This window comes from Crocodylus siamensis, chromosome 4 (genome assembly GCF_052110815.1).
Source record: "Crocodylus siamensis isolate JL-2025a chromosome 4, ASM5211081v1, whole genome shotgun sequence".
NCBI classification, from domain to species: Eukaryota; Metazoa; Chordata; order Crocodylia; family Crocodylidae; genus Crocodylus; species Crocodylus siamensis.
The window spans coordinates 94,813,693-94,837,100 of NC_143398.1; the positions used below are offsets into that span (position 1 = coordinate 94,813,693).

General features: G+C 49.8%; 1 protein-coding gene across 5 annotated transcripts in view; it reads right to left on the reverse strand.

Moving 5' to 3' along the window:
• Nucleotides 1-23,408, reverse strand: part of SGSM3 (small G protein signaling modulator 3) — a 50,592-nt gene that overhangs the window by 17,240 nt on the left and 9,944 nt on the right. For 2 of the 5 annotated variants that reach the window (XM_090042969.1, XM_090042971.1), the window contains 10 exons: nt 12,992-13,084; nt 10,406-10,491; nt 8,520-8,586; nt 5,367-5,575; nt 5,133-5,240; nt 4,020-4,163; nt 3,341-3,536; nt 2,744-2,889; nt 1,646-1,873; nt 867-921 (listed from right to left, as the gene is read on the reverse strand). In XM_090042969.1, coding sequence (XP_089899095.1) covers nt 867-921; nt 1,646-1,873; nt 2,744-2,889; nt 3,341-3,536; nt 4,020-4,163; nt 5,133-5,240; nt 5,367-5,575; nt 8,520-8,586; nt 10,406-10,491; nt 12,992-12,998 — 1,246 coding nt within the window. In that variant the 5' untranslated portion in view covers nt 12,999-13,084. Of the gene's footprint in view, nt 1-866; nt 922-1,645; nt 1,874-2,743; nt 2,890-3,340; nt 3,537-4,019; nt 4,164-5,132; nt 5,241-5,366; nt 5,576-8,519; nt 8,587-10,405; nt 10,492-12,991; nt 13,085-15,447; nt 15,469-16,076; nt 16,183-23,408 lie in introns of those variants that run through there. The other 3 variants (XM_090042972.1, XM_090042973.1, XM_090042974.1) reach the window with 3 other exon arrangements.

Genomic DNA, 23,408 nt, shown 5'->3' on the forward strand with positions numbered 1-23,408 from the left:
TTTGGTGACCTGGTCGCAGAAGGCCCTGAGGTTGGTCTGACAGGACCTGCCGCTAATGAACCCATGTTGGTTGCCCCTAAGCATAATCTCTAGTTCCTCGCTAACCCTTGCCCTAGGTGCGCCTTCCCTGGGGTCTAAGGGGGGCCCGGCGGGGGGTGGCTGTTCCAGGCCCTACTCAGAAAAATGGAGGCAAATAAATTGTTAAATAGGTTAGCTTTGTTGTCTGGTGTGACGACCAAATTTCCTAGTGTGTCTTGCAGGGGCCCCATGTTACCGGGTACCTTCCTTTTGCCCCCTACGTATTTAAAAAAGGACTTCTTGTTGTCCTTGATCCGGGAAGCCAGTCCCAGTTCCATCTCTACCTTGGCCTTCCTGACTGCCCCCCTGCATCCCCGAGCAACCACAGTATAATCCTCCCTGGTAATGGCCCCTCACTTCTTTTGGGTGTGCGCCTCCCTTTTAGCTAGGAGACTTTCCTGGACGCTTTTGGTGAGTGGGGGGGGGGGGGGGGTGTTTGCGCCCTCCTGCCCCCTAGTGGAAGCATGATAGCTGTACATTGACTTAGTTCACCAGCAATGGAAATTAAAATGAGTGCTTGGAGTTGAGATCACAGATCAGGCTGGGGAATGGATACTCGTGGGCTGCATATTTAGATTCCACAAGCAACACTGAACATCCTGCAGCAAGCTCTGAACTCCCTTCCCCCTCCCCATTCTCCCTCTCCTCTCTTTCCATAACTTCAGGCTGAGGCTCACCCATTTCTCTTCCCTATATTCAACCACTCCCTTTAGGCTACTCTCTCTCTCACCCTTGACCCTAACATCACAACCACCACCACAACATTCAAGGCATACATTTGTCCTCACCAAACAGCAGCGAGGTGATACCAGATTTCCTGCGCTGGGTCCTGCGCCGCACAATCTGAGTAGGGGAGGGAAGAGCAAGACAAAATGGACACGTGAGGAAAAATTAAGAGAACTTGGCTCAGGCAGACTGACCACAGAAGGGTGGGAGTATCTCAGGGGAATAAAGTGGCTACGAGGAAATATCCGAAAGGTATAAAACAGCATGGAGGGAGGGGAATGGGTCAGGGCAGACCTGGACAGGAAGACTGGAAACAGAATGAAACTAAGCAGGACTCATGCAAACAGCAACTGACCTAATGATCCCTGTGGAGACGCTCAGAACAGGACTGGACAGAGCACAGAGAAGAGCCCTGTACCAGATGCGGACAGGGAGGGGAGGGAATGTCTTGCTAGGTTATTGCAGCAATAAATTAATTCATTCTGTATTTAAAGAGTCAGTATTTTCTGGTTTTTTTGCCACCTATGCAGGTCCTTCTCACATGCGATGTGCCAGGCATGGGAAGTGTTGTGACCATGCCAGCGTGCAGGAACTTTGGCAGTAAGAACAGTGCAGGTTGGTGATCCTCTCAGCGTGACCATAGCACTTCCTCCCTCCCATCCTCTGCAAGACATAGATGGAGGCAGCAGGAGCAGGGAAGTTTATCCTGGAGCTAAAGCCTATTGAGGCAGGATGGCCTTGCATGGGCAGACAGCAAGGGGCGATTGAGCCCAGAAGGCAGTGCTATAAAGGGAATCTGGAACCCCAGACTGCAGGGGCAGGGAAGACCCCACACACTCACCTTGGAGATATTACTGACAGCAGCGCTGGGGTTGAGCAGCTGCCCCTGGTCAGCAATGAGGTAAGCCAGGTGCTTGCGGCGCTGGGTCTCCACTGCTACATCTGTCAGGGAGCCCGCAACACGCATGGCCTCCCGCAGCAGCACGTCTGCGTCCTCAATCTGCGATGGGATGTCTGACAGTGTGTTGAAGATGGATGCAGAGTTCTCTGACTGGATGAGCTCATCTTCCTGCAGAAGTGGAAAGATAAAGTCACTATCCATATGAGACATGGAGCAAGTCAGCCACTCTCATAAGAGGGAGATACTCAGCAGACCCCTCAGGGCATAGGGCAAGCAGGCAACTTAGCCCAGTAGTAACTAGGTACCTTCTTAAGTGGTTATATTAGGAAGAAATCCAGACTGCCAGAATCAGGAGACAGCTGCATCTCCTCATGCCGTTCATGTGGCTTTCAAACCAAAGCATCTCAGAGCATGTTACCAAGCATACATGCAAGAATCACTTCATGCACTACTGAAATGCAGCTACCTTGGTGGGTGGGGCAGTATGAAACAAAGAAGCCATGACAACAGCAGCACTCAGCAGCTACAGAATAAACTTTTCCCATTTGCAGCTAATTAAGTGCAATGGCCAGGTTAGGATAACCACATGCAACTGCCCAACAAGGCTAAACCTCTGACTTCTGTGAACAGCACTGCAAAATCCTCAGCTGAAGCCCTAAGTGTCTGGACTTTGTTTTTACATCTCCATTCAAAACTAGTGAGAAACCCAGAGTTCTCCTGAAATAGGAAGGATGGGATAAGTCTCCACTTTGGGCTTTGGCGTCAGAGGGAGGGAGCAGAGACAAATGGGGCAGAGGGGGGTGGGGGGGGAAGAGAAGCCATTTTTTTTGCCTGAAGCACCCCCCAACCCCTAATCTCACACAAGGGATTGCTGACTGGCTTAACAAGAACCCAAACATGTCAGATTTGCTTGCTTCTGCCAGCCATTGGAGGCAACACCCAAACCAGATCCAGAGAGTTCTCACCCCTAGTGGCCTTCTGCTTCTTGGAAGGAGGCCAAGTTGGTATATTGATAGAGGCAGAAGAGAGGGTTGTTACCTTCATACTGAGCATGCCCAGCGTGACCTGGAAGAGCACCAGGGAGCCGTGGTAAAAGAAGAGGTCCCAGATGCGCAGAAGCAGTTTGATATGCACAACGCTAGCAAAGGAGGTGAGGAACCAGTGGAGGGTGATCAGGGACAGCTCTGTGGATATAAACATACAAAGGGGACATGACGCAGAGGATCAGCTCACCAGGGAACAAGGGAGCTCCCCAGAGCCACCTACCCTACTAGCTTAACAATGGCTTAAAGCACTGAAGCAGGACTTGGGAGACCTGGGTTCTACCCAGGCTGTCACTGGCCTGCTGGGTGACCTTGAGGCAAGTTGCTCTTCTTTCTATAACTCAGCTTCCCCATCTGTAAAATGGGGATAATGGCACTCACTTCATTGGCACACAGCACTACATGCATACTAAGAAAATATTGCCTCCGGCATATTAAGCTAGAGGAGAGAGGGGAAATAACATAGCTGTGGGATTTCCACCACAGCATTTCTCCACAGGATAGGCGGCTTGCTTATCTACCAACACAGACAAGCCAGGGCCCTGCCAGCATCACCCATCAGGAAATGTAACAGCTTTCAGAACTACTTTACCAATGTCGTGCTCTTGCAGGAGCTTGTCTAGCCGTGGCAGGTACTGCACAATGAGCTGACGCAGCACACGCTGGTCTGTTTGCACCCCCATGAGTGTGGTGCTGAAGTACGAGGCAGGTACCAGGTCCTCGATGATAGCACACATCATCCAGAAGGCATCCTCCTCCTCCAGGAAGAGCAGTAGGGAGGCCGCTACCTAGCAGGAGGGGAGACAACAGATTCAACCACACCTGTACTAATGAGATGCTCATTGGTACTTCAGTGGACAGGAACCATCTCCCTCCCTCACGCTCTCCTTCCTACACAGGAGAAGTGGACTAAGTCTGGGGTTTAAGTGATTGAAACCTCTTTCACTCTCTGATCAGTGGGCAGCAGCTCTGCTTTGGTCTCTCTCACTGGTGGAATATTTTTTTTTTTTTTTAAATCACTGCCGTCAAAGAGCTTCTTTGCAATTATACTCAGACCACCCAAATCCCCCAGTTGACGCAATTACACCCTTGCCTAGGTTGGTTTATTCCACTAGCACAGAACAGTTCCTTCCAAGTTTCCCTTCCCCACAAGGAAAGGTTGTTTATTCTCTCTCCCTCATCTGCTGCCTTAAGTCCTCTGCCCCACCTCACCTACAGTAGAAGGAACGAACCCTGATGAAACCACCCAGAGCCAAGGCAAGTGGAATTACCATGCCGGTGCCTTGGCAGTATCCAATCTCTGGGTAGAGCCAGGCCAACCCCCGGAGTATCCTGCGCAGACGTGGTACCCCGATGCTGTTCATGTTGGAGAAGCAGGCATTGCTGGGCATGGTGCGAAGCAGGTCCTTCTCGATCTGGCAAGGAACCACAGTCAGAAACAGACCAGGCCAGTGTAATCAGATTAACAGTCACCCCCTCCCTGATGCTCCCTCTGGCTACATCCTTGCCTCCCCCCACAGTTACACAAAGTACATTCAGTACCAGTGAAAGATGACCTGGCATCTACTGGAGCCTGAAAACCTTAATTCACCCCAGGGCTAGTACAGCACAGTAAGGGAGAAGGCATCTCCCCCATAGACACCCTCAAAGTGTCCAAACTCACCTATGGAGGTACAGCCTCTACTGGTGAGGGGAGACTTCATGATCCATGACCATAAACCCATGGATTTACTACAGAGAACAGCCGCCAGATGGCCAGTCAGTGCTCTCTTTGCAGTATGGGCCTTTATCCAGTGGGCTCTGGATCGATGCCACTCCCCTCACAGCCTGTTTCAGACAGGCCACCAAACCCCACTGGATGGCAGTGACTTTCTACTATTAGCCAATGGCCTGGGCTGGACTGGAGTTGGTAACCCGAGACAGAAATCTTTCAAGTTGTCCTTTCAGCCTCTAGGTTTAGCAGGGAAAAAACAAAACCACAGGAGGCAGCTGCTGCCCCTCAGATGGGGACGTTCCTGCTGCCATGGCACTGCACTACAATGAAAGGGCTCGCCCTTGCCCTCTTTGTACATAGATGTTCTTATCCACACAATTCACTACACACATCCATACTGGACACACTATGTCTGGGTGGTACTTGTCTGCTCCATGTGTGCTTTAACCATTACACCTTGAAGCTAGCCAGCAAAATACTTCCCATGAGAACTCAGTCCCAAATCCACCTCTTAAAAAGAAGAGAGAAAAATAACCAAATTAAAAGATGTAGGCCAGTCCAACTGCCCCTACTGCAGGGCATTAGGAAGACTCCTTGCACCTCCCACCCAGGAAGCCATACATTTCTCCATGCTGAGCACAAGGCTGGGGGCACAAGCCGGAGTCCACACCTGTTTGGCAGCAATGGTTTCATCGTTGGAGCTGTTTTTCACAATATCTCGGTAGGACATTTCTGAATTCCTCTTCTTCTGCAGGGCCCCAGAGAGACGCATCCAAAGCTGGGAAAAAAGGGACAAAAAACTCAAAACACATCATGACAATCAGAAAGGAACCCCACCCTCAGACACTAGCGTCTCACCACATCCCCCCACTGACTGGGCAGTAGGGCCAGGCCAGCACCCCACCTGTGGCCTCATGCTGTGTGGGATACCAGCCAGGACCAGCGTGCGCAACTTGTCTGAACGGGGCAGCGTGACCTCAATTTTGTCCCAGGTGAGGTCCCCCACATCGTGGTTGTGTGTGAACTCCAGGTGTGCCTGCCACTTCAACCTCTGCTGTGGCTCCTCTGTCAGTGGGATCCCCAGAAGTTTGCTGGAGTTTGGCTCTGCACCATCTGTGACAGGCAAAGGGAAAGGCAGAGGCGGCATCAAAGCAGAGACAAGTGAAAAGGGCAGGGGCTCATCTCCAGAGACGCCCACACATCTGAATCTTGGAACCCAGGGGTGGTGGATCTGGAGATTTGGATGTGGATGCTCTGTGCTCTCCAAACTGCATTTTCCCTCCAGCAGAGCCTGTAGAGCTATAAGACCGTCCCAATTTAAGAGGCTAATGACAGGGGTCATTAAAAAGTTAAATGGAAGCCTAACAGTAGCTACCCTGCTGCGTACAGCCTGGCTCTCCAGATCTAGCAGACAAAGGTACAGTATAGCTTGTTGGCTGGAAGCTGGACCTAGGTATGACTGACGCTAGACATAAGGCAGAATATTTTACCAACAAGGATGATTAGCCACCGAAGAATTCAGGAGGCCTGGTGTGGATTCTCTGCTACTGTGAGCCCTTAAACTGTAGCTGACTTTCTTTCTCAATCAGCCTGCTCTCTCTCAGCCACAAGACACTGGCATGATGTGGGAATTTCTGGGTTAGATAGTCTTGCCTGGGTTGTTCAGGAGGATCAGATCAAAAATAGTCTCTTCTACAGGAGAAGGACAGCCTAGATGAAAAGTCACTTTCTTTGCCCCATCCTTGTATTGGTGCCACAGTCCTGGGATGGGCTCCCCCCGAGGTCACATTACCTCATAGCTTGTGTATACACATGCACACTGAAATCATGAGAAGTTGGGCTGGAAGGGACCTCCAGAGGTCATCTAGTCCAACACCCTGCCCAAGGCAGGATCAACCCCATCCAAACCATTTTATACAACCCAGAATCCAAACACTTTGTAAAAAATTACTGTCAACCCTGAAACAACACAAGACATAACACCCTAACCTGCCACAGCTATAGCAGAGGAATCACAGCAGCTAACATCCTGCTTCCATAAAAGATTGCCAACATATGCTCAAGAGACTGCGGGACTGTGGTGTTGACACCTACACAGTCAAATGGGTTGCCAACTGGCTGGAGGGCCACACCCAGAGAGTGGTGGTGGACAGGTCATTTTCAACCTGGAGGGATGTGGGCAGTGGGGTTCTGCAGGGCTCGGTCCTTGGGCCCGCGCTGTTCAACATCTTCATCAGTGACTAGGATGAGGGGGTAAAAAGCACCCTGTTCAAATTTGCTGATGACACTAAGATGTGGGGGGATGTGGGCATGCTAGAAGGGAGGAATAGGCTACAATTGGACCTAGACGGGTTACAAGGGTGGGCGGATGAGAATAGGATGGGATTCAACATCGACAAGTGCAAGGTGATGCACCTGGGGAGGAAGAACCAGCACCATACCTACAGGCTGGGGAACTCCCTTCTCATCAGTGCAGAGGCAGAAAAGGATCTTGGAGTCATCATTGATGCCAAGATGAACATGGGCCAGCAGTGTGGGGACGCAGTCAGGAAGGCCAACTGCACCTTGTCATGCATCCACAGGTGCATCTCAAGCAGATCCAAGGAGGTGATCCTCCCCCTCTATGCGGCACTGGTCAGGCCGCAGCTGGAGTACTGCATCCAGTTCTGGGCACCGCACTTCAGGAGGGACATGGACAACACAGAGAGAGTCCAGAGATGGCCATTCGCATGAGCAGGGGGCAGCAGGAGAGGCCACGGGACCTGAACCTGTTCAGCCTTCACAAGAGAAGGCTGAGGGGAGATCTAGTGGCCTGTTACAAACTAGTCAGAGGGGACCAGCAGGCACTGGGGAAGTCCCTGTTCTCCTGAGCACTACCGGGAGTGACCAGGAATAATGGTCACAAGCTGGCAGAGGGTAGATTTAGGCTAGACATGAGGAGGCGCTACTTCACGGTCAGGGCGGCTAGGATCTGGAACCAACTTCCAAGTGAGGTGGTGCTGGCTCCTACCCTGGGGGTCTTTAAGAGGAGGCTGGATGTACACCTTGCTGGGGTCATTTGACCCCAGTACTCTTTCTTGCCACGGCAGGGGGTCGGACTTGACGATCTGCTCAGGTCCCTTCCAACCCTACCAACTATGAAGAGATCCCACACAAAGGGTCATGCCCCCACTAGAAGAAGGCAACCCCCCCACATGTAGCCACAAACCACTCCTGCCATTCATCTTATCCAAACTAGTATTTCCCTTTCCAGGGCACAAGCAATATAATCCTCTCCTGCCCCAGACAGAGGCCAGGTTTCCTTCCATCTGGGTGGTGAGCTCTGCCTCTACTCTGGCACCCCTGGCCAATCTACCTGGGAATACACCACCAGTCATCACTGCAGGCATGGGAACTTCAGCTGTTTCAACAAACCACTTGCAAGGAAATTTGGTTTTTACTGCCTCTGTTGTAGGTATTAATGGAACCCTCTGCTGAAAAGCTATGGTACCCTTTATCATAGCAAAGCACCCCTCAGCAGTCTCTCCTTTCCCCAGCAGCAACAGCAGGCTAGTGGAAATATGCTTCCCTCTCTGGCAGCAGAGCACACTGGAGTCCCAGATGACCCTGCTGGACCAGGAGCCCCGTCTGTAGATAGGCATGCATTCACAGTCAGATGGGCACTTCGTGCTTTAACAAACACAAATTGAGGAAAGCTTAGGCATAAAACACTTTCCCAAATAAACACCTTGTCTCCAACCCAACAATGCAACAACCAGGCTTCAACCTGCCACAGACCATGTGGATAACCCTTAATAGGATACGCACTGGACATGGCCAGTGTGGCCACCTGATGTACAAGCATTACTTAAAATCCTTGCCTGGCTGCAACTGTGGAAACCCTGACCAAACCATGAAGCACATAATAACATCCTGCCCCAGATACAAGTTTGAGGGTGACATCCTGAGTTACACTTGCGGGTTTTTTCCCAGCTAAACCTAGAGGCTGAGAACAGAACAGGTGGCAGAACAGTGGTCAGGAGGATCCTGCCCCTGCACAGAAGGGTCTGGGCCTTACCTTCCTTATCCACTCGGAAACCAAACTCATCGTAGCGGAACTCCGGCTGGTCCACTGACTCTTCCTTCTGCATGGGGCGAGGGAGGAGAGAGAGCTACTTTCTATACTCTCACCACTAGGTAGGTACCTGCTCCACATCCACCATTCCCTTCAACCCCCCCACCCCTGCAGGCCCCAGGAAAGGAGTACCCCAAGACCCTCACCCCAAATGAAGACCTTCATCCTCCTCCTGAGCCACACTTCCTATCTGCCTAAAAGGCAGCCGACCTGACCAGTGCTCTGATGCCATCCTCACACAAAGAGGTATTTCTGGGCTGTCACCCACACCTCAGTCAGCTTAGTTCCCATCACGTTTCCCCCATTACTCCCCACTCTACTCCCATGCATGTAGAGTCACTTCACAGACAGTAAAGGGGCTTCTGAAGAAACAGGCTTCGGGCACGGCTGCCCTGTCAAAGAACTGCAGAAGAGAACATCACAGCAATGGATACTATGCTGGCTCTGTGTACACTACCCTCCTGGAACAGGTAAGATGTAGCTGCCAAAGCCAGGTGGGCTAGACATGTGACAAATTCACTCTGAAGTGCTTGCTGTGACACACCCAGCACCGCACTGACATATGGATATATAGCAGAGGTCGGCAACCCCCGACACACGTGCCAAACATGGCATGCGAAGCCATTTTGCTTGGCACGCTGTGGCCAGCCCTGGCTCCAGGTAGCTGCCACCAACGATGGAGCCCAAGCTGCTCCCAGCAGGGCTTGCAGCATCCCAACTGCCTGCTGGGAGCAGTACGGGATCCCAGCTGGGAGCAGCTCCCCAGAGCTGGGGCTGGCTGCACCTGAGGGGCTCCAAAACAGCTCCGGCATCAGCTCCACACCCACGCTTGCAGGCATGCCTCAGAGCAGGTGGTAGGGGAGGGGCCTGAGGAAGCGCAGCCCCGGTTTCTCCTCCACTCCCGGCATGGAGGTGATGAGCCTGGCGCGGCTGCTTGGAGCCAGCCCAGGTTCTGGGCAGCTGCAGCAAGCAGTGGGCAGAATGCAAACAGCTCCGCCAGGCTGCACAGCTCCAGCATCAGCTCTGCACTGGCGGTGATGGCACAGGCACCTCAGGACGGGCTGTGCCGTACAGCCTGGGCTGTGCGGCAGGAGCACAAGCAGGGCATCCTGCCATGTACCCCTTACCCTCATTTTGTTTTTCTGCCATGCTGGCACTCAGGCACCCTCCGAGGTAGGCATTGTGGTGTTTTTCGGCACTCCGGTCAAAAAATGTTGCCTACCCCGGTATACAGCAGAGGCAGAGTGGATGCAGCATGCTTCACTGAGGTACTCCCTCATGCTGTCCTCTGCTAGAGGAGACATGACCATGGAGACCCCTGCCAATGGGCTCAGTGCCTCACCTCACCTTAGCAAACACTGCTAAGGGTAGGTTACAAAGTGCCATGGTTATTTCCCTTATTTCTCCCCTGCTCCGCTGGTGATGTGATCTGGGCGTTTCTCCCTGCAACACAATAGCTCAACCAGAATTGGTGGGTGGCTACAAAAACCATCTGAAAATGTCAACACTGACAGTCATGCAACAGCTGCAAAACAGCAGGGAAAGAATCCATGTGGGTCTCTTCAGCCTCTGAGCATCCCCTTGGCTCTATGACACAGACTGGCTCACAGCTCAACGCATTAACCCACACGTCTGCAGAGAAAGCTGCAGAACTGATATTTAAACACTGTGTGCAACTGCCTTGAACAACTGCCCCCATCGTGCAGCATTAAGGCTCTGGCAAACCAGCTGCAGCATTCCCCCTTTTATTACTCCAGAGAGGGGAAATCAGATACAAGTGGTGCCTTCTCCCCTCTGCTCTGCATTCCCCCTGCCCTGGTGCCCCGTACCTGTGTGTACTTTGCCAGGATCTCCTGCGGCCATATGCTGGGTGTGAGAGCTGAGAAGGGACCCCCAGCAGAGGGGGTATAGTGCCCTAGATTCAAAGAGAGCAACACATAGGCAATGACAACAAGCAATAACAGCCCCCTCAGCAGATGCAAACCCCTATTATTGAAACCATCTGCAGACAGTGGGGGGGTCAGGTGGTTGCTATCTATCTAGGGGTATACACGGTTCCCAGCACTGCAGTATCTGTGCTAGCACAAAGGAATTCAGTATCAGCACCTTCCATCCCTCAGGAACTTAAAGAAGTGTAAGTCATTGTTGCAAAAAGAAAGTTGCCTCCAGGGGAAAAAGGGTGAACTCTGGGTACCAGCACTTTAGACAGTTTCTGTTACTAAGGGAAGGACTGTAAGGACAACAATTGAGCCCCCAAGAACAAAAGGAAGAATTTTAGAAGTGAGTTGCCTGTAAGTCTCACTGTGATACTAGGTCTTTGGTGACACAGTGCCCCCTACTGCCATGCTAGGGTATTCATTCAGTCTTAACCAAGAAGGGAGTGCCACCTGCCTTGTCACCAGCCCCAATTCTTGTGGCAATGGGCAAGCCCTGGAGTGCTACCAGCCAAGGCCTGGCCCAGGTTTCAGCTGGGAGCAGAGGAGATCACAGTTCTCTAAAGAGGTTACATCTCTCCCTGGCTTCTTTCTCCAGGGAATGTAATTCCAGGAGATCTGGGGGAAAGCAGGGAGGGGGTGACAGGGACAATTTCAGGTGCAGGGGCTCACAGTCATGTCCGGAAGCTTACTAATATAGTTGAGAACATCACACCTCTGCTACAGTCCCAGAGTTTGCCCCCTGTTCAAACAAGAATGCTGAGTTTAGGAGTCAGAATGGGACACTCTCCTCCCACCCCATGCCATGGGGAATGTCACTACCCGACGTAGCACCCCTTCCTCAGCCAGTCCTCCAGGGAACAAGCAGGTGGTGGAGGAGGAACTGCTGCACAGGGGCCCAGCAAGGGAGGAAAGAACTGTGCGTACAGAGTGAGAGAACTAGACTCAGGTCTAGGCTGAAAGGTGCAGCTGCCCGCTGCTGTACCAGTACACATCCCACTGCAACCTCCTTTCTGCCCTACTGTTATTCAGGCAGCAGGGGGAGCAAGCATCTTGTAGGACATCAAGGCTGTCCCCGAGGTGAAGACTCTGGGATGGGCAGAGAGCCAAGCAAAGCTGACAATGATGCATGAGAGAATAGGTCATGGCCTCTCTCCCCCTATGCGGTCCATGACTGGGGTAAACTTCTGCAGGTCCCAGTGCTGGGGAGGGAGGGAGAGAGAACAGATTTAGACTGACTGAATTATAGCATCAGAGTTGGAAGAGATCTCAAGCATCATCTGGACCAAGCCCCTACAAATGCAGGAATGCTACCCCTAAACCAGGAGTGGCCAACCTGTGGCATGAATGCCGTAACTGGGATGGGTAGTCTCTGTGGGTGGCATGCAGCAGATCAGGGAGGGGTCAGGCAGCACAGCAGTAGATAGGGCAGGGAGCAGAAAGCCAAGCAGCAGATCAGGCAGAGGAAGAGGATCAGAGCAGCACTTGTGGAGTGCTAATTTGTGACATGCTTGCCAAAAAGGTCCTCCTCTGCCCAAAGCCACCGCTATCAACTGCTTACCCAGCCTCCTCCTGAGGCTGTGCTGGGCAGTCTATTGCCATACTATTATAACAGTAAAGGAAGTTTTTTTCTGAGATCTAATCAAGATTTGCTTTGCTGCCATTTAAAACCAGGGCTCCACATCTTGTCCTTTGTGACACGGGAAAACTGTTCTCTCTTCTCTTTAAGGCAGCCTTTCAAATATTTGAGAACTGCTAACATTTGCTCCCTTCATTTCCTTCTTTCCAAGCTAAGCATACCTAATTTTCTCAGTCTTCTCATACGGTTTGCATTCTAACCCCTTTATCATATTTGCTGCCTACCTCTTGATACTCGCCAGCTTTTCCACATCCTTCCTGAAATGTGGAGCTGCATGCAATATTTTAGCTGAGGCCAACCAGCACTATCACCTTCCATGTCTTATGCAGGCCACAATTACATTACTTTTTTGTGCTTGTGTCCCACCCTTTGCTGACTCACACTGAGACTATGATTCACTACAAGCTGTAGATCCTTCTCAGCAAAAGAAAAGCCCAGGCAGTAAATTTACCATTATTTGTGAATTTAGTTATTCTTCCCTAAGTAGCACCTTGCATTCGTCTGTACTGAACTTCCTTCTGGCAACTCTAGCTCAACTCTCCAATCTATCAAGATTCTTCTGAGATCTACTCCTATCATCCTAAAAATCTGCAATCCTTCTTAGTTGCATGTCTTCTGAGCTCAGGGCAGGACAGTAAAGAAAGGAGGGAGGACATTTTATACCTCTTCACCTGACTACAGTGGCACATTAAAATAAGTTACACATGTCAAAGGACCATCCATTCCTTAAGTCTCTTTGCTCACCTGCAGCTTAGTAAAAGCAGACAGACAATCTGAATTTTTATTGCTGGTTCCACCCTCACAGGCAGGAGACCCTGCTCTCCCCCTTACCCTTAGCTCACCTGACATTGTCCTGGAGAAGCACAAGTGGCAGAGGCTCGGTGTGTATCCGTTTGCCCTGACTGTTGTCTTTTGAGAAGTCTTCTGTCACTGTCCTTTTAAAAAAAAAAAAAAATGAAGATGAGTGATATCTGTCAGCACCTGGGATCAGGATCAATTCTATGGGATAGGCCCAGTCAATTCTACCAAAAAAACCCACCAAACCCACACACACTTCAGTCTTCTCCAGGAAAAATACTCTGCACTCCAGAGCCTATCAACATGGCCAGGGGGCTAGGAAAGTGGGTGGGAATTTCTGCTCAAACAAGCAATCAGTCAACTGGAAAGCTCAAAGCATTGAATTTCCCACCTTCCTTGTGATACCAATGCTACCACCTCAGACTGAAAGAGGAAAGGACTTCAACAAACCAGAGACTCTTTTTTCACTGACTACTGGTCACCGTCAGTTATTTCTACTTCCCCACTCAGAAACCTGCATCCAAAAGAAGATATTAGAAAAAAAACAATATAAATCTGAGGGAGCTCAGATAACAATGAGAGCACTGGAGGGACTATGCCTAACTGCCCTATGAGGACATGCAGAAAAACTTTAGAATGGTCTACAAATATGCAAAAGGTGTAAATGCTGTTAGGAGATGGTGATCGTTCAGATTATGTAGGGATGCATAACTAGGCATAGGAGGATAAATGCACACATTTTAGAGTGTTATTGGAAAACATTTCCTGAGGGAAAGGTCTATTAGACTATGGAAATGGGCTATAAAGAAGAGTGAGGGGAGCCTCCAGACTTGGAGTATTCTCAGAAGTACTCAATCAAGAATGCACTGGGAGGAACAACCCATCATCCAGCCAGCTGTAACTTCTTCTGTAAGTGGGAAGTTCAGCCCAGGCAGTAAAAACACATGATGCAGCTTCACTTCCCTACTCTCGAGCATTAGCTGGTCCTGCGCAGCGTTGGAGGGTGGGGGAACATGGATTATGGCTATGGGGAGAGATTCAGTCAAGAAGCAGACTTGAGATATTGAGTTTAAAACAAAAATCGCAACAAACTTTGTCAGTTGATGGGTTCTGTAAAACTTAAAAATGCAGTAGGCCTGCAGTTATCTGAATGGCAAACCAGTTGCTACCACACTGCTATCACAGAGATCCTGGTAATCAGCAACTGTAAATAAACTAGGAGAAAAGCAGAGCAGTAGAAAATAAACTAGAAAAAAACCAACCCACTGATCAGTTGAGGGATGGGACCTCACCATAAGTGTTGTCTCATAAGGTATAGGACAACTTCATAAGTGAACGGTACAGAATTGGGAAAGCAAACTTCACAGATATAAATGCAGATGAAGAGTGGCTTTCCCAAAAGTGGTATCTAAAGAAGTTTGGATAACTGAGGATGAGCTGTGGCTAGTAAAACCTAGCTTAAAGTCCCATAGCTGTTCTGGGAGATTGTTTTCACATGCAACAAGAAATGCACAATGTTCACTCTTGCTAAATAACTAACAAGAGCAGCTGGTAATGTCCACTTAATTCCTGCACAGGAAAACGTCAGTAACAACAGCACTTCTGGGCGAAGAACACGAGGAAAGCTTAACTGCCTTATTCTTATTCTTGCCAGTTTCCATGAATCCCACAATAAACTTTTAATATCAGAGGGCTTTTAGATTAAAAAATAAATAAAACAATCAAACCAAGGGCCCTCCCTGCCTAGCTCCAATTAGACACCACAGGAACGGGGACAAAGGGTTCTGGGGGGGCAGATGCTGCTCCTCCCCGCTAAAAGTTACACATTACAGGAGGCCATCAAAGGTGGAACATTAACAATTTCCTGCCACGGCTTTCCTGAGCTGTTTTTCTTCAGCCTGGCAGCCCGAGGTAACTGCACTCTCCTGATGCCTAGATGCACACTATGACGACTCCTGGCTTTGTGACGTGCTGAATTCCCCCAGGAAGCAGACATTCCTGGCACTGTAGGTACTTCAAAATCCTAGCTGGGCAGCATGGAAACCACTGCAACAGAGCAGAGAGTGGCAGCTAGAGGGGATGCATGTGAACAGAGCTCCTTCTTTAGCTGAGCATGTCTAAATAGGAATCACCCGACACAGGTAGTAGCTGAGGGTCAGGTATGCCAGCAGAGACACTTGGAGCATTAATGGGAATTTCCACCATTCATGGGGAGAGAAGAAAAAGGATCAGCTTCTTCAGAGGGAGAACCAGCCTGGATCCCATGCACAGCACCTGCCCACACGGTGCCCCACGGTCTCCTACATAGTTCTGCACGTGTCCCCCAGCAAGGGATCCGATGGCAGTGCTGCACCCTCCCTGGGAATCTAGACTAGGAAAAAAACAAAACAAGAAAGCCACACACACTTAACTGTGCAAAGTAAATAAGCCCACAGCAGAAACTGGGTGGAGACCTTGCAGAACACATTGTACACGAGAGCTTTAGCAGCACGTGACAAACCTGGCACAGAAGCTTGGTTAGGAGCCCGGGGCAGCCCCCGCCTTGTCGAGCCTCACTCTTCCACCACCCGTTTTAGTTTCCTGCCACGCTGACCTCGAGTTAGGAGCAAGTCCGGCTTGGGATCAAATGTAACGAGGCTCTTTTTTCCCCCGGAACTGATGTTCCCTTGTGTAGAGCGACCCTCGGGCCACATCCTGCCCTCTGCAGCCCCAGAGTCAAGCCAGAGTGCATGTGCTGTGCCTCTCGCCTACCCGCCTTGCTCTCCTGCATCTTCCTTGGGAAGGGGCTTCAGCCACCCTAGTATTTTTATCACTTTCCTCACTCACTCCAATTTGTTGCCCAGGACCTCCAGCACCCAAGGGGAATACAATCTGTCCCACAGAGCCAGTGCTCAGCTCCTGCCTCCTACCTGCAGAAGAGCTGGGCCAGCGGGGTTGGACATGGCTGAGGGAGATTTTTTTTTTTTTTTTTAATTATTTTGTGTTCCAGGTCAAATCAGCCAAATTGTATCGATTGAGCAGAACTCAATTTTTCCCCAAACCATATGGATTGAGCAGGGAGGACTCAATCATTTTCAACACCACGTATAGTACAACAACTGGCAAGCAACCTGCATCCCAGGCTTTTACCTTGGGACTTCAGATACTCCCAAATCCATTGGCAGGTATCCTACATGCAGGTCCAAGCCCAGAGGACTTGGGATTCAGATGCCCCTGCTTGATCCAAGAGGCCGAAAAGCTGCGAGGGAGAAAACACACCAAAACCACCTTGCGTATCCAACCTGCTAGGGATGGAGGGAAACGCCCAGCACCAAGGGGCCCTTCCTCAGCACAGCGCAGTCAGTTAGGAGCGGAGGCCCTCCCCTTGGAGCCACCCTGGACCCGCCTGCCCCCACCGCTTCCTCCGCCAGGACCGCATTTCAGAGCAATGAACTTGGTAGGCAGGTTTTTCCTGCCTTGGGTTGCTATGGAAACCTTCCTGAAAGCAGCCATCTGGGACCTGGCAGAGAGAAAGACACTCAGCCTTGCTGCTGGCCTGCGAGTGCCAGGGGTGTACAAGAGGACAGGGTGGGGGTGGAGAAATCACATCAGGAAGGCAGGTAGGTGCCGTAAGCCAATGCACTGGATGTCAGGACACTGAAAAATGGCCAAGGATCCAAGTGTTTCTGTGCCTAGCCTGTTTGTCTGGGGTTGCATCCTGTGGCTCCTTATGCTGAAACACTCCAGGGTGCTTTCTCTGGCAAGTGTGGGAGAACTTTGTCTGATCTTCAGTGGGAATTGTGGCCAAGAGATTGGTGGTCTAGCCCACTTGAATGATTTCTTCCACCCCTCTCTTTCCCCCCGCAAAATAACCAGGCCCCAGCCTGAGTTCATGCAAATCCTGGATACTAATTTACACTCTCTGATGAGTGAATTTACCTGGGTTTGAGGCATCTCTAATCCTAAACTTATAAGATTTTGAATGCATTCTGTAGGTTAAAACTTGGGTGATTTATGCAGGGAAGATGTCCTTCGGGTAGTCTGCCATTCCTAAAGTAATACGGGGCCTTCTTAAGGGGTCACTTATTTTAAGAGGCATGTCTCTAAGACAGTGGTCACGAACCAGTGGATCTCGATCCACTGGTAAATCTCAGCACCTTGTGGAGTCAATCCAAGGCTGGGGTGGGGGCCGAGTGCCCGCATGCATGCACACATGTGCCCCAGCCCAGCAGGTCAGTCGGTGGGGAAGGGAAGGGGTGAGGGCTAGATCCCCCTGCAGTAAGGGACAGCGCCACAGAGGCAGAAGCAGTGGTAAGTTGAAGGGGACCCTGGCCAGGTGGGACTTACCTGCTGGGGAGGCAAGCCCCCAAATAATTTTTTCTCCCTCTGCCTCAATCTTTCCCCTGCTCCCTCCCCACAGACTTACCTGCTGGCTGGTGGGGCGGGAGGGGGTGGCAGTGGCATCTGGTAGATCTTGGCTTGCTTTTAAATGCTAAAGGTGATCTCCTACTTAAAAAGGTTGGAGACCGCTGCTTTGAGAGCTCCTAAATCCTGCCGGGGGGGGGGGGCTGCCTATTGCTGTTGAAATGTCCCTTTGCGTGTGTTGTTTTTCAGTTGTGCAATCTTCCTGTTGAATTAGCTAAAAATTTAAGAGCAAGTTATGCTAAGTCAAAAAAAACAAACCCTGCCATGCTTTATTTTGGTTTCCCCATGCCCCCAACTTTTGATCTACTAGATGAACCTTTACCATTTCTAAGTACTGGTAAAAGGAAGGTGTAGAGTAGCATAGGGCCCCTGCAGGACAAATCAGGGCAGTTGGTGACAGACAAAGGGGAAAAAAAGGCAGAGCTCTTCAATGAGTTCTTCGCTTCAGTATTCCTAAGTACTGGCCAAGACAATTCGCCCAGCTTGAACATAGATGTTTGGGAGGCACCAGACTGCCAACAGCTAGTGCTGACTTAGTTAAGGAGCACTTGGAAGGGCTGGATGGGCACAAGTCAGCCGGCCCAGATGACCTCCATCCACAGGTGCTGCAGGAATTGGCCATTCATTCATAGCTGAACCATTGGCATGGCTGTTTGAGCACTCATGGTGCTCCAGCCAGGTCCCCGAGGACTGGAAAAGGACCAACATGGTGCCCATTTTTAAGAAGGGGAGGAGGGATGAGCCGGGTAACTTTAAGCTAGTCAATCTTACTTCTATCCTCAGGAAAACGCTGGAAAAAATCATTAAAGAGCGCATTTGTCAAGGCCCAGCAGGGAAGTGATGCTGAAGGGAAACTAGCATGGGTTCATCACAGGTAGATCCTGCCTGACAAACCTTATAGCCTTTTACGACCAGGTCACACACTGCCTAGACGCAGGAGCCAAGACAGATGTCATCTACCTGGACTTTAAGAAGGCCTTCGATACAGTTTTGCATCCTAGTCTCATAAGGAAGCTAGCAAGCTGTGGAGTGGATGCTTACATGGTCAGGTGGGTGGTGAACTGGCTTAAGGACTGCACCCAGAGAATGGTGGTGGATGGGTTGTTTCTGACCGGGAAGGAGGTGGGCAGTGGGGTCCCGCAGGGTTCAGTCCTTGGACCGGTGCCATTTAATATCTTGATCAGCAATTTGGATGAGGGTGGAGAGAGCACCCTCTCCAAATTTGCAGATGACACCAAGTTATGGGGCAAAGTTAACACACCGGAGGGCAGGGAGCAGATACAGGGCGCTCTGGACAGGTTGGATCAATGGGCAGAACGCAACAGGATGCAATTTAACAAAGACAAATGCAAGGTACTCCACCTAGGGAGGAAGAATCCCCAGCACACCTACAGGTTGGGGGATGACCTCCTCAGCAGCTGAAAGGGATCTTGGAATCATAGCTGACTCCAAGACTAACATGAGCTGGCAGCGTAATGAAGCCATCAACAAAGCCAATCGCACCTTATCGTGCATTAGCAGATGCATGACCAACAGATCGAGGGAGAATGATGCTTCCCCCCTATGCGGCATTGGTCAGGCTGCAGTTGGAGTACTGTGTCCAGTTTTGGGCATTGCACTTCAAGAGGGATGCAGAAAATCTGGAGCGGGACCAGAAGAGAGCCACTCGTATGATTAGTGGCCTCCATGCAAGACCCTATGAGAGGAGATTGAGGGATATAGATCTCTTCAGCCTTTACAAGGGATGGCTGAGGGGTGATCTTGTAGCTCCCTATAAGTTTATCAAGGGAGGACAACAGAGAATTGGAGATACGCCATTTACCAGGGCACCCTTAGGAGTAACTAGGAATAATGGGTACAAACTAGCGGAGAGTAGATTCAGGTTAGACATTAGGAAGAAATTTTTCGCCGTAAGGGTGGCCAGAATCTGGAACAGGCTGCCAAGAGAGGTAGTGCTATCACCTAACTTGGAGGTCTTCAAGAAGAGGCTAGATGGACACCTGGCTGGGGTTGTATTATCTCAGCGCTCTTTCCTGCCTGGGGCAGGGGGTCAGACACGATGATCCTTCATGGTCCCTTCCAACTCTACAGTCTATCAATCTACTATGCTGGCCTGATTAGGGGTTGGACTAGATGATCTCCTGAGGTCCTTCCTAACCCACATCTTCTATGGTGCTATGATTCTAAAGGTGCCAAGGACAGGTCACAACTGCCTTCTAACTCCTTGACATGGCTATCTGGGGATGATTACTGTTTGCAGAGACATCTTTTCACAGCATCACAGTACTTTAGATGTTAAAAATATCCAGTAAAATATCACAGGAACTTCCAGGACATAGTAGGGAATGTGGTGCCTGATGGAGGTAAAAGACTGAGAACTCCTACTCCATGTTCTCTATGGCCCATGGTCCAGATCCACTCCATTAAACAGACAGCGGTTAGGCCACAGCTGCTCTCAACTTTTTTAAGAAATCTGGGGACAGCGATTCAAGTGTGCACAGGAGCCGTGTTGCTTGTCTTCCCATCCTCAAACAACCTCCAGGAGTATTTCTGGATTCAGAAGAAGTAATTTTTAAACAGGTTCCCAAAACCAAGTAATAAGACAGAATATGAACAGGGAGTCAGTGGCAGCAGATGAAGAGGAAGTAAATAAGCCAATTAAAGATAACTGTACAAGGATTCTCATGTTCAGGAGAAGGAGGATGAGATCATGATAGCCCTCTTGAACCCGTTGTAAGTCAGTAACTACAGGGACACTGAAAAAGATGGAGGATCTTATTGGAAAATTCCAGCAAGGGTTAAAGTGCAGCAATTACTTGTAAATACCTAAACACTGAGAAAATGCTATGCACTTGTGAAGCCAGTATCCACAAGTCAGAGAACTGTGGATCTAAAATCTGTGCCCCCACACATCTGTGTTATGCTGACCTCACACCACCTCCTTCAGTTGCTCATGCAAATCTGATTTTCATTAGTGCTACACAGCCATAATCAAGGTGCAATCAGAGAGAGCTGCAGGCAATCAACCTCTCAGACTTCTTTTCTTCACACACATAGTCTCTAAGTAACACTGGCCGGTACAGTAGAGCCCATGAGTCATTTATACACCAGACAGACAGCCAAAGCAAGGGATCTTGTTTGATGCCCACCTTCACTACTGCAGCTAGATTAGCCATGCAACTCACACTCCCTACTGCTGCAGCACAGTTAAAAGACGGCTAAAAATCATAGTCAATGCATTGTGCAAGCACAAACCCAGGTTTCAGCTGAGCGCTCAAAGACATTTCTCTCGTTTGAGGACAATTTCTAGGCCAAGAAGCAGCTTGCTATGTCCAGACATTATGGAGAGAGAGCTGCTAGTACTGAAGAAAAAAATAATTCCTAGCTTGTTGAATGCATAGATATACATTTAATTATAAAGAAATTCTGTTCCCTTCCCTCTGTCATTTGAAGTCAGTCAGACTGGTCATCCTTGAACATAAAAAAAGTAATCTGTGTGCAGAGAAAATTCCCACTTCATAGGTAAAAATCTGGACTGGTATGCATGTGACTGAAAGAAAAAGTGATACAGGAAATGTAGCCAACCTCAACTACAGCTGTTTGTAGTGCTCCAGCTACACCAGCTTTGCCAACTGTGCAAACATTCAGTCTTAACTGTATTCAGCCTGGCATTTTGAAAAACAAGTGGTAATTTCCTTTAAAGAAAACAACCTCGAAAAAAACGGATGTGAGGAAAGAGTTGTGAGTTCATTTCTCCTTTGCAAAGCTGAGCCTTGTCGATATTCTGTGCTCTCTCTCTCAGCTGCAACATGTAGGGTTTCAGATATCTGGTTTTGTGCAAACACCCAGATAAGTCTCCTACCTTGTTTGTTCCACCTGTTCTACCCTGTTGGCCAGGTGATTTCCATTTAACTCTGACATGACACCTACTTGCCCTGGTGGACACAAAACAGACTAGTTTAAAGCTCCTTTCTGCATGGCCTCCCCAGGACTGTTAGCATAGGAAAATTCACCTTCTCAGGAGTGTCCTTCCTCAGCCGATTTTAAAAGAGGATAATAACAAGCATCCACTTGCAAATGGGTGGCAAACCAGTATTCTTCTAGCAAACAGATCCCATAGAAAGCAAAACAGTTTTCCTTCAGCAAGTCATCAAAAATAAAGCTCATCACAATGCGTCTTTGAGTACCCATTCAGGTCAGTACCTTCCAAACTTTCTGGGATCAATAAGCCACTGTCAACCTGCACAAATTTCTCATCCAATCCCCACACGATCAAATTTAACTGAAAAAGGAATGGGGACTTGTACAATCCATGGGCCAGCTGCAGACCACTTTCCATGGCCTCCTGGACCAATGGGGGACAGCTGGGAACTAGTGATCCAGAGAGCTGAATAAGTCAATGGAAATCATAAAAAGGGACAGTATACTGAAGAGTTATACTTCTAAAATCCTTTGCCCCTGCTGCTGGATCTAACATATACAATTAGTGTCACTGGAAGAAGTTAGTATGGGAGAACAAGTGGCATTTTGGGCTCTGTTCTACTTAATTTATATATTCACTGGCACCCTACACAGAGTGCATCTCACAGCTTCCTTTGTGCCATCAGCCCCTTTCACAGAGTGGAAAGATGAAAATGCTGCAGGACATCATCTAGAGCGGGGGCTGACAACAGATCTGGCCCACAAAGGTGGTGGGCTTTGCTTGTGCTCATACCAGACTGGGCAGCAAGGAGCTGTGCCAGGGCCAGGCAGCTTCCAGTTGTGCCCATGCTGCTGCCATTTATTCCTACCTTCTCAGCTTCAGTCCAGCATGGGCTGGGTGGTTTCAGCAGGACATCAATGACAAGGGAGCTTTACCTCTGCCTACACCAGGGCCAGGCAGCTTGGAGCTGTTCCCATAGTGCTGCTGCTTCTCCCAGCCCTCCACTCCTCTGCTAGTGTGGGCTCAGCTTCCAGCCAGTGGGGACTCTGCTGAGCACCTGCAAACTGCATCCCTGCTGCCACCACCTCCTCCTCGCCTCTCACCCAGCTGTAGGAAGGCTGAAACTTCTCATCACCAGGCAGCTCTGCTGAAGCTGGGCAGCTTTCAGTTGTGGTCCCACTGTAACCCAAGGGGATGGCGGGGAGAGACAGGAACAGCATGGACAGTTTGCAGATACCTGGTCTTGGCACTGTTCCCCACCAGCAAGAAGCTGTGCTCACACTGCAGCTGCTGGGGATTTGGAGAAGCAGCAGCAACAGGACAGGTGCAGCTCCCAATTGCCTGGCCCCAGCCTGGGTTCAGGGAAAGCCACACAGGCCTGGAGCCAGGCTATTCTGGCTTGTGGCTTGTAAACGGTTGTGGGCCCCTAATCTACAGCATTCCTCGCTGCTATTACTCTCTGCTCTGTTTGCAATCATGATTCACCAGATGGCATGCACAAAGCAGGCTCCTGTTGAGAATCCAATGATCCTCACTACATGTTTCCTTTCCCATACTCCCCACCCTCAGGTGAGGCTGCCACCTACTTGGAGCTGCAAATGCCATTTGTTCCTCAAGTCAATATTTGCTTTGTGTGTACATGGTTGGGAGGAAAACGCCATAATTAAGTCAGCAATCAAATGGGACTCAACATGAGCCTAAAGAACAGGAAGGATATGTGGCCTGGAACCAGGCAAAGGGAAGCAAGGCCTGTGCCTTACAATTAGATGCTTACTGCAGAGGCAACATGCTGGTCAGCCCTCAGCCCTTCCAGATTAAAGAGCTGATATTATAGCTGTAACCTTGTTTCATTTCAGGAAACACCTCCATAAGCTTTACAACCTAACCAGTTTAGCAATGTTTTGAGTGTCTGCAAACAGAGTGGAAGGACCAGAATGAAGCAATTATGATGGACTAACAATCTGGCTTCCTGTCTCTGATGATCACACAATTTAGCAGAAAAGTTAAAAGAGTTTAAACCTCCTCCATCCCACGACCTCCCAGGCAGCAGGTCAGACATCACAGAAAGCCATTGCTGATTTGGCAGTTGTGGCTTAGAAGGGACATGAGCAAGATGGCAGAAGCTGGGCCAGGTT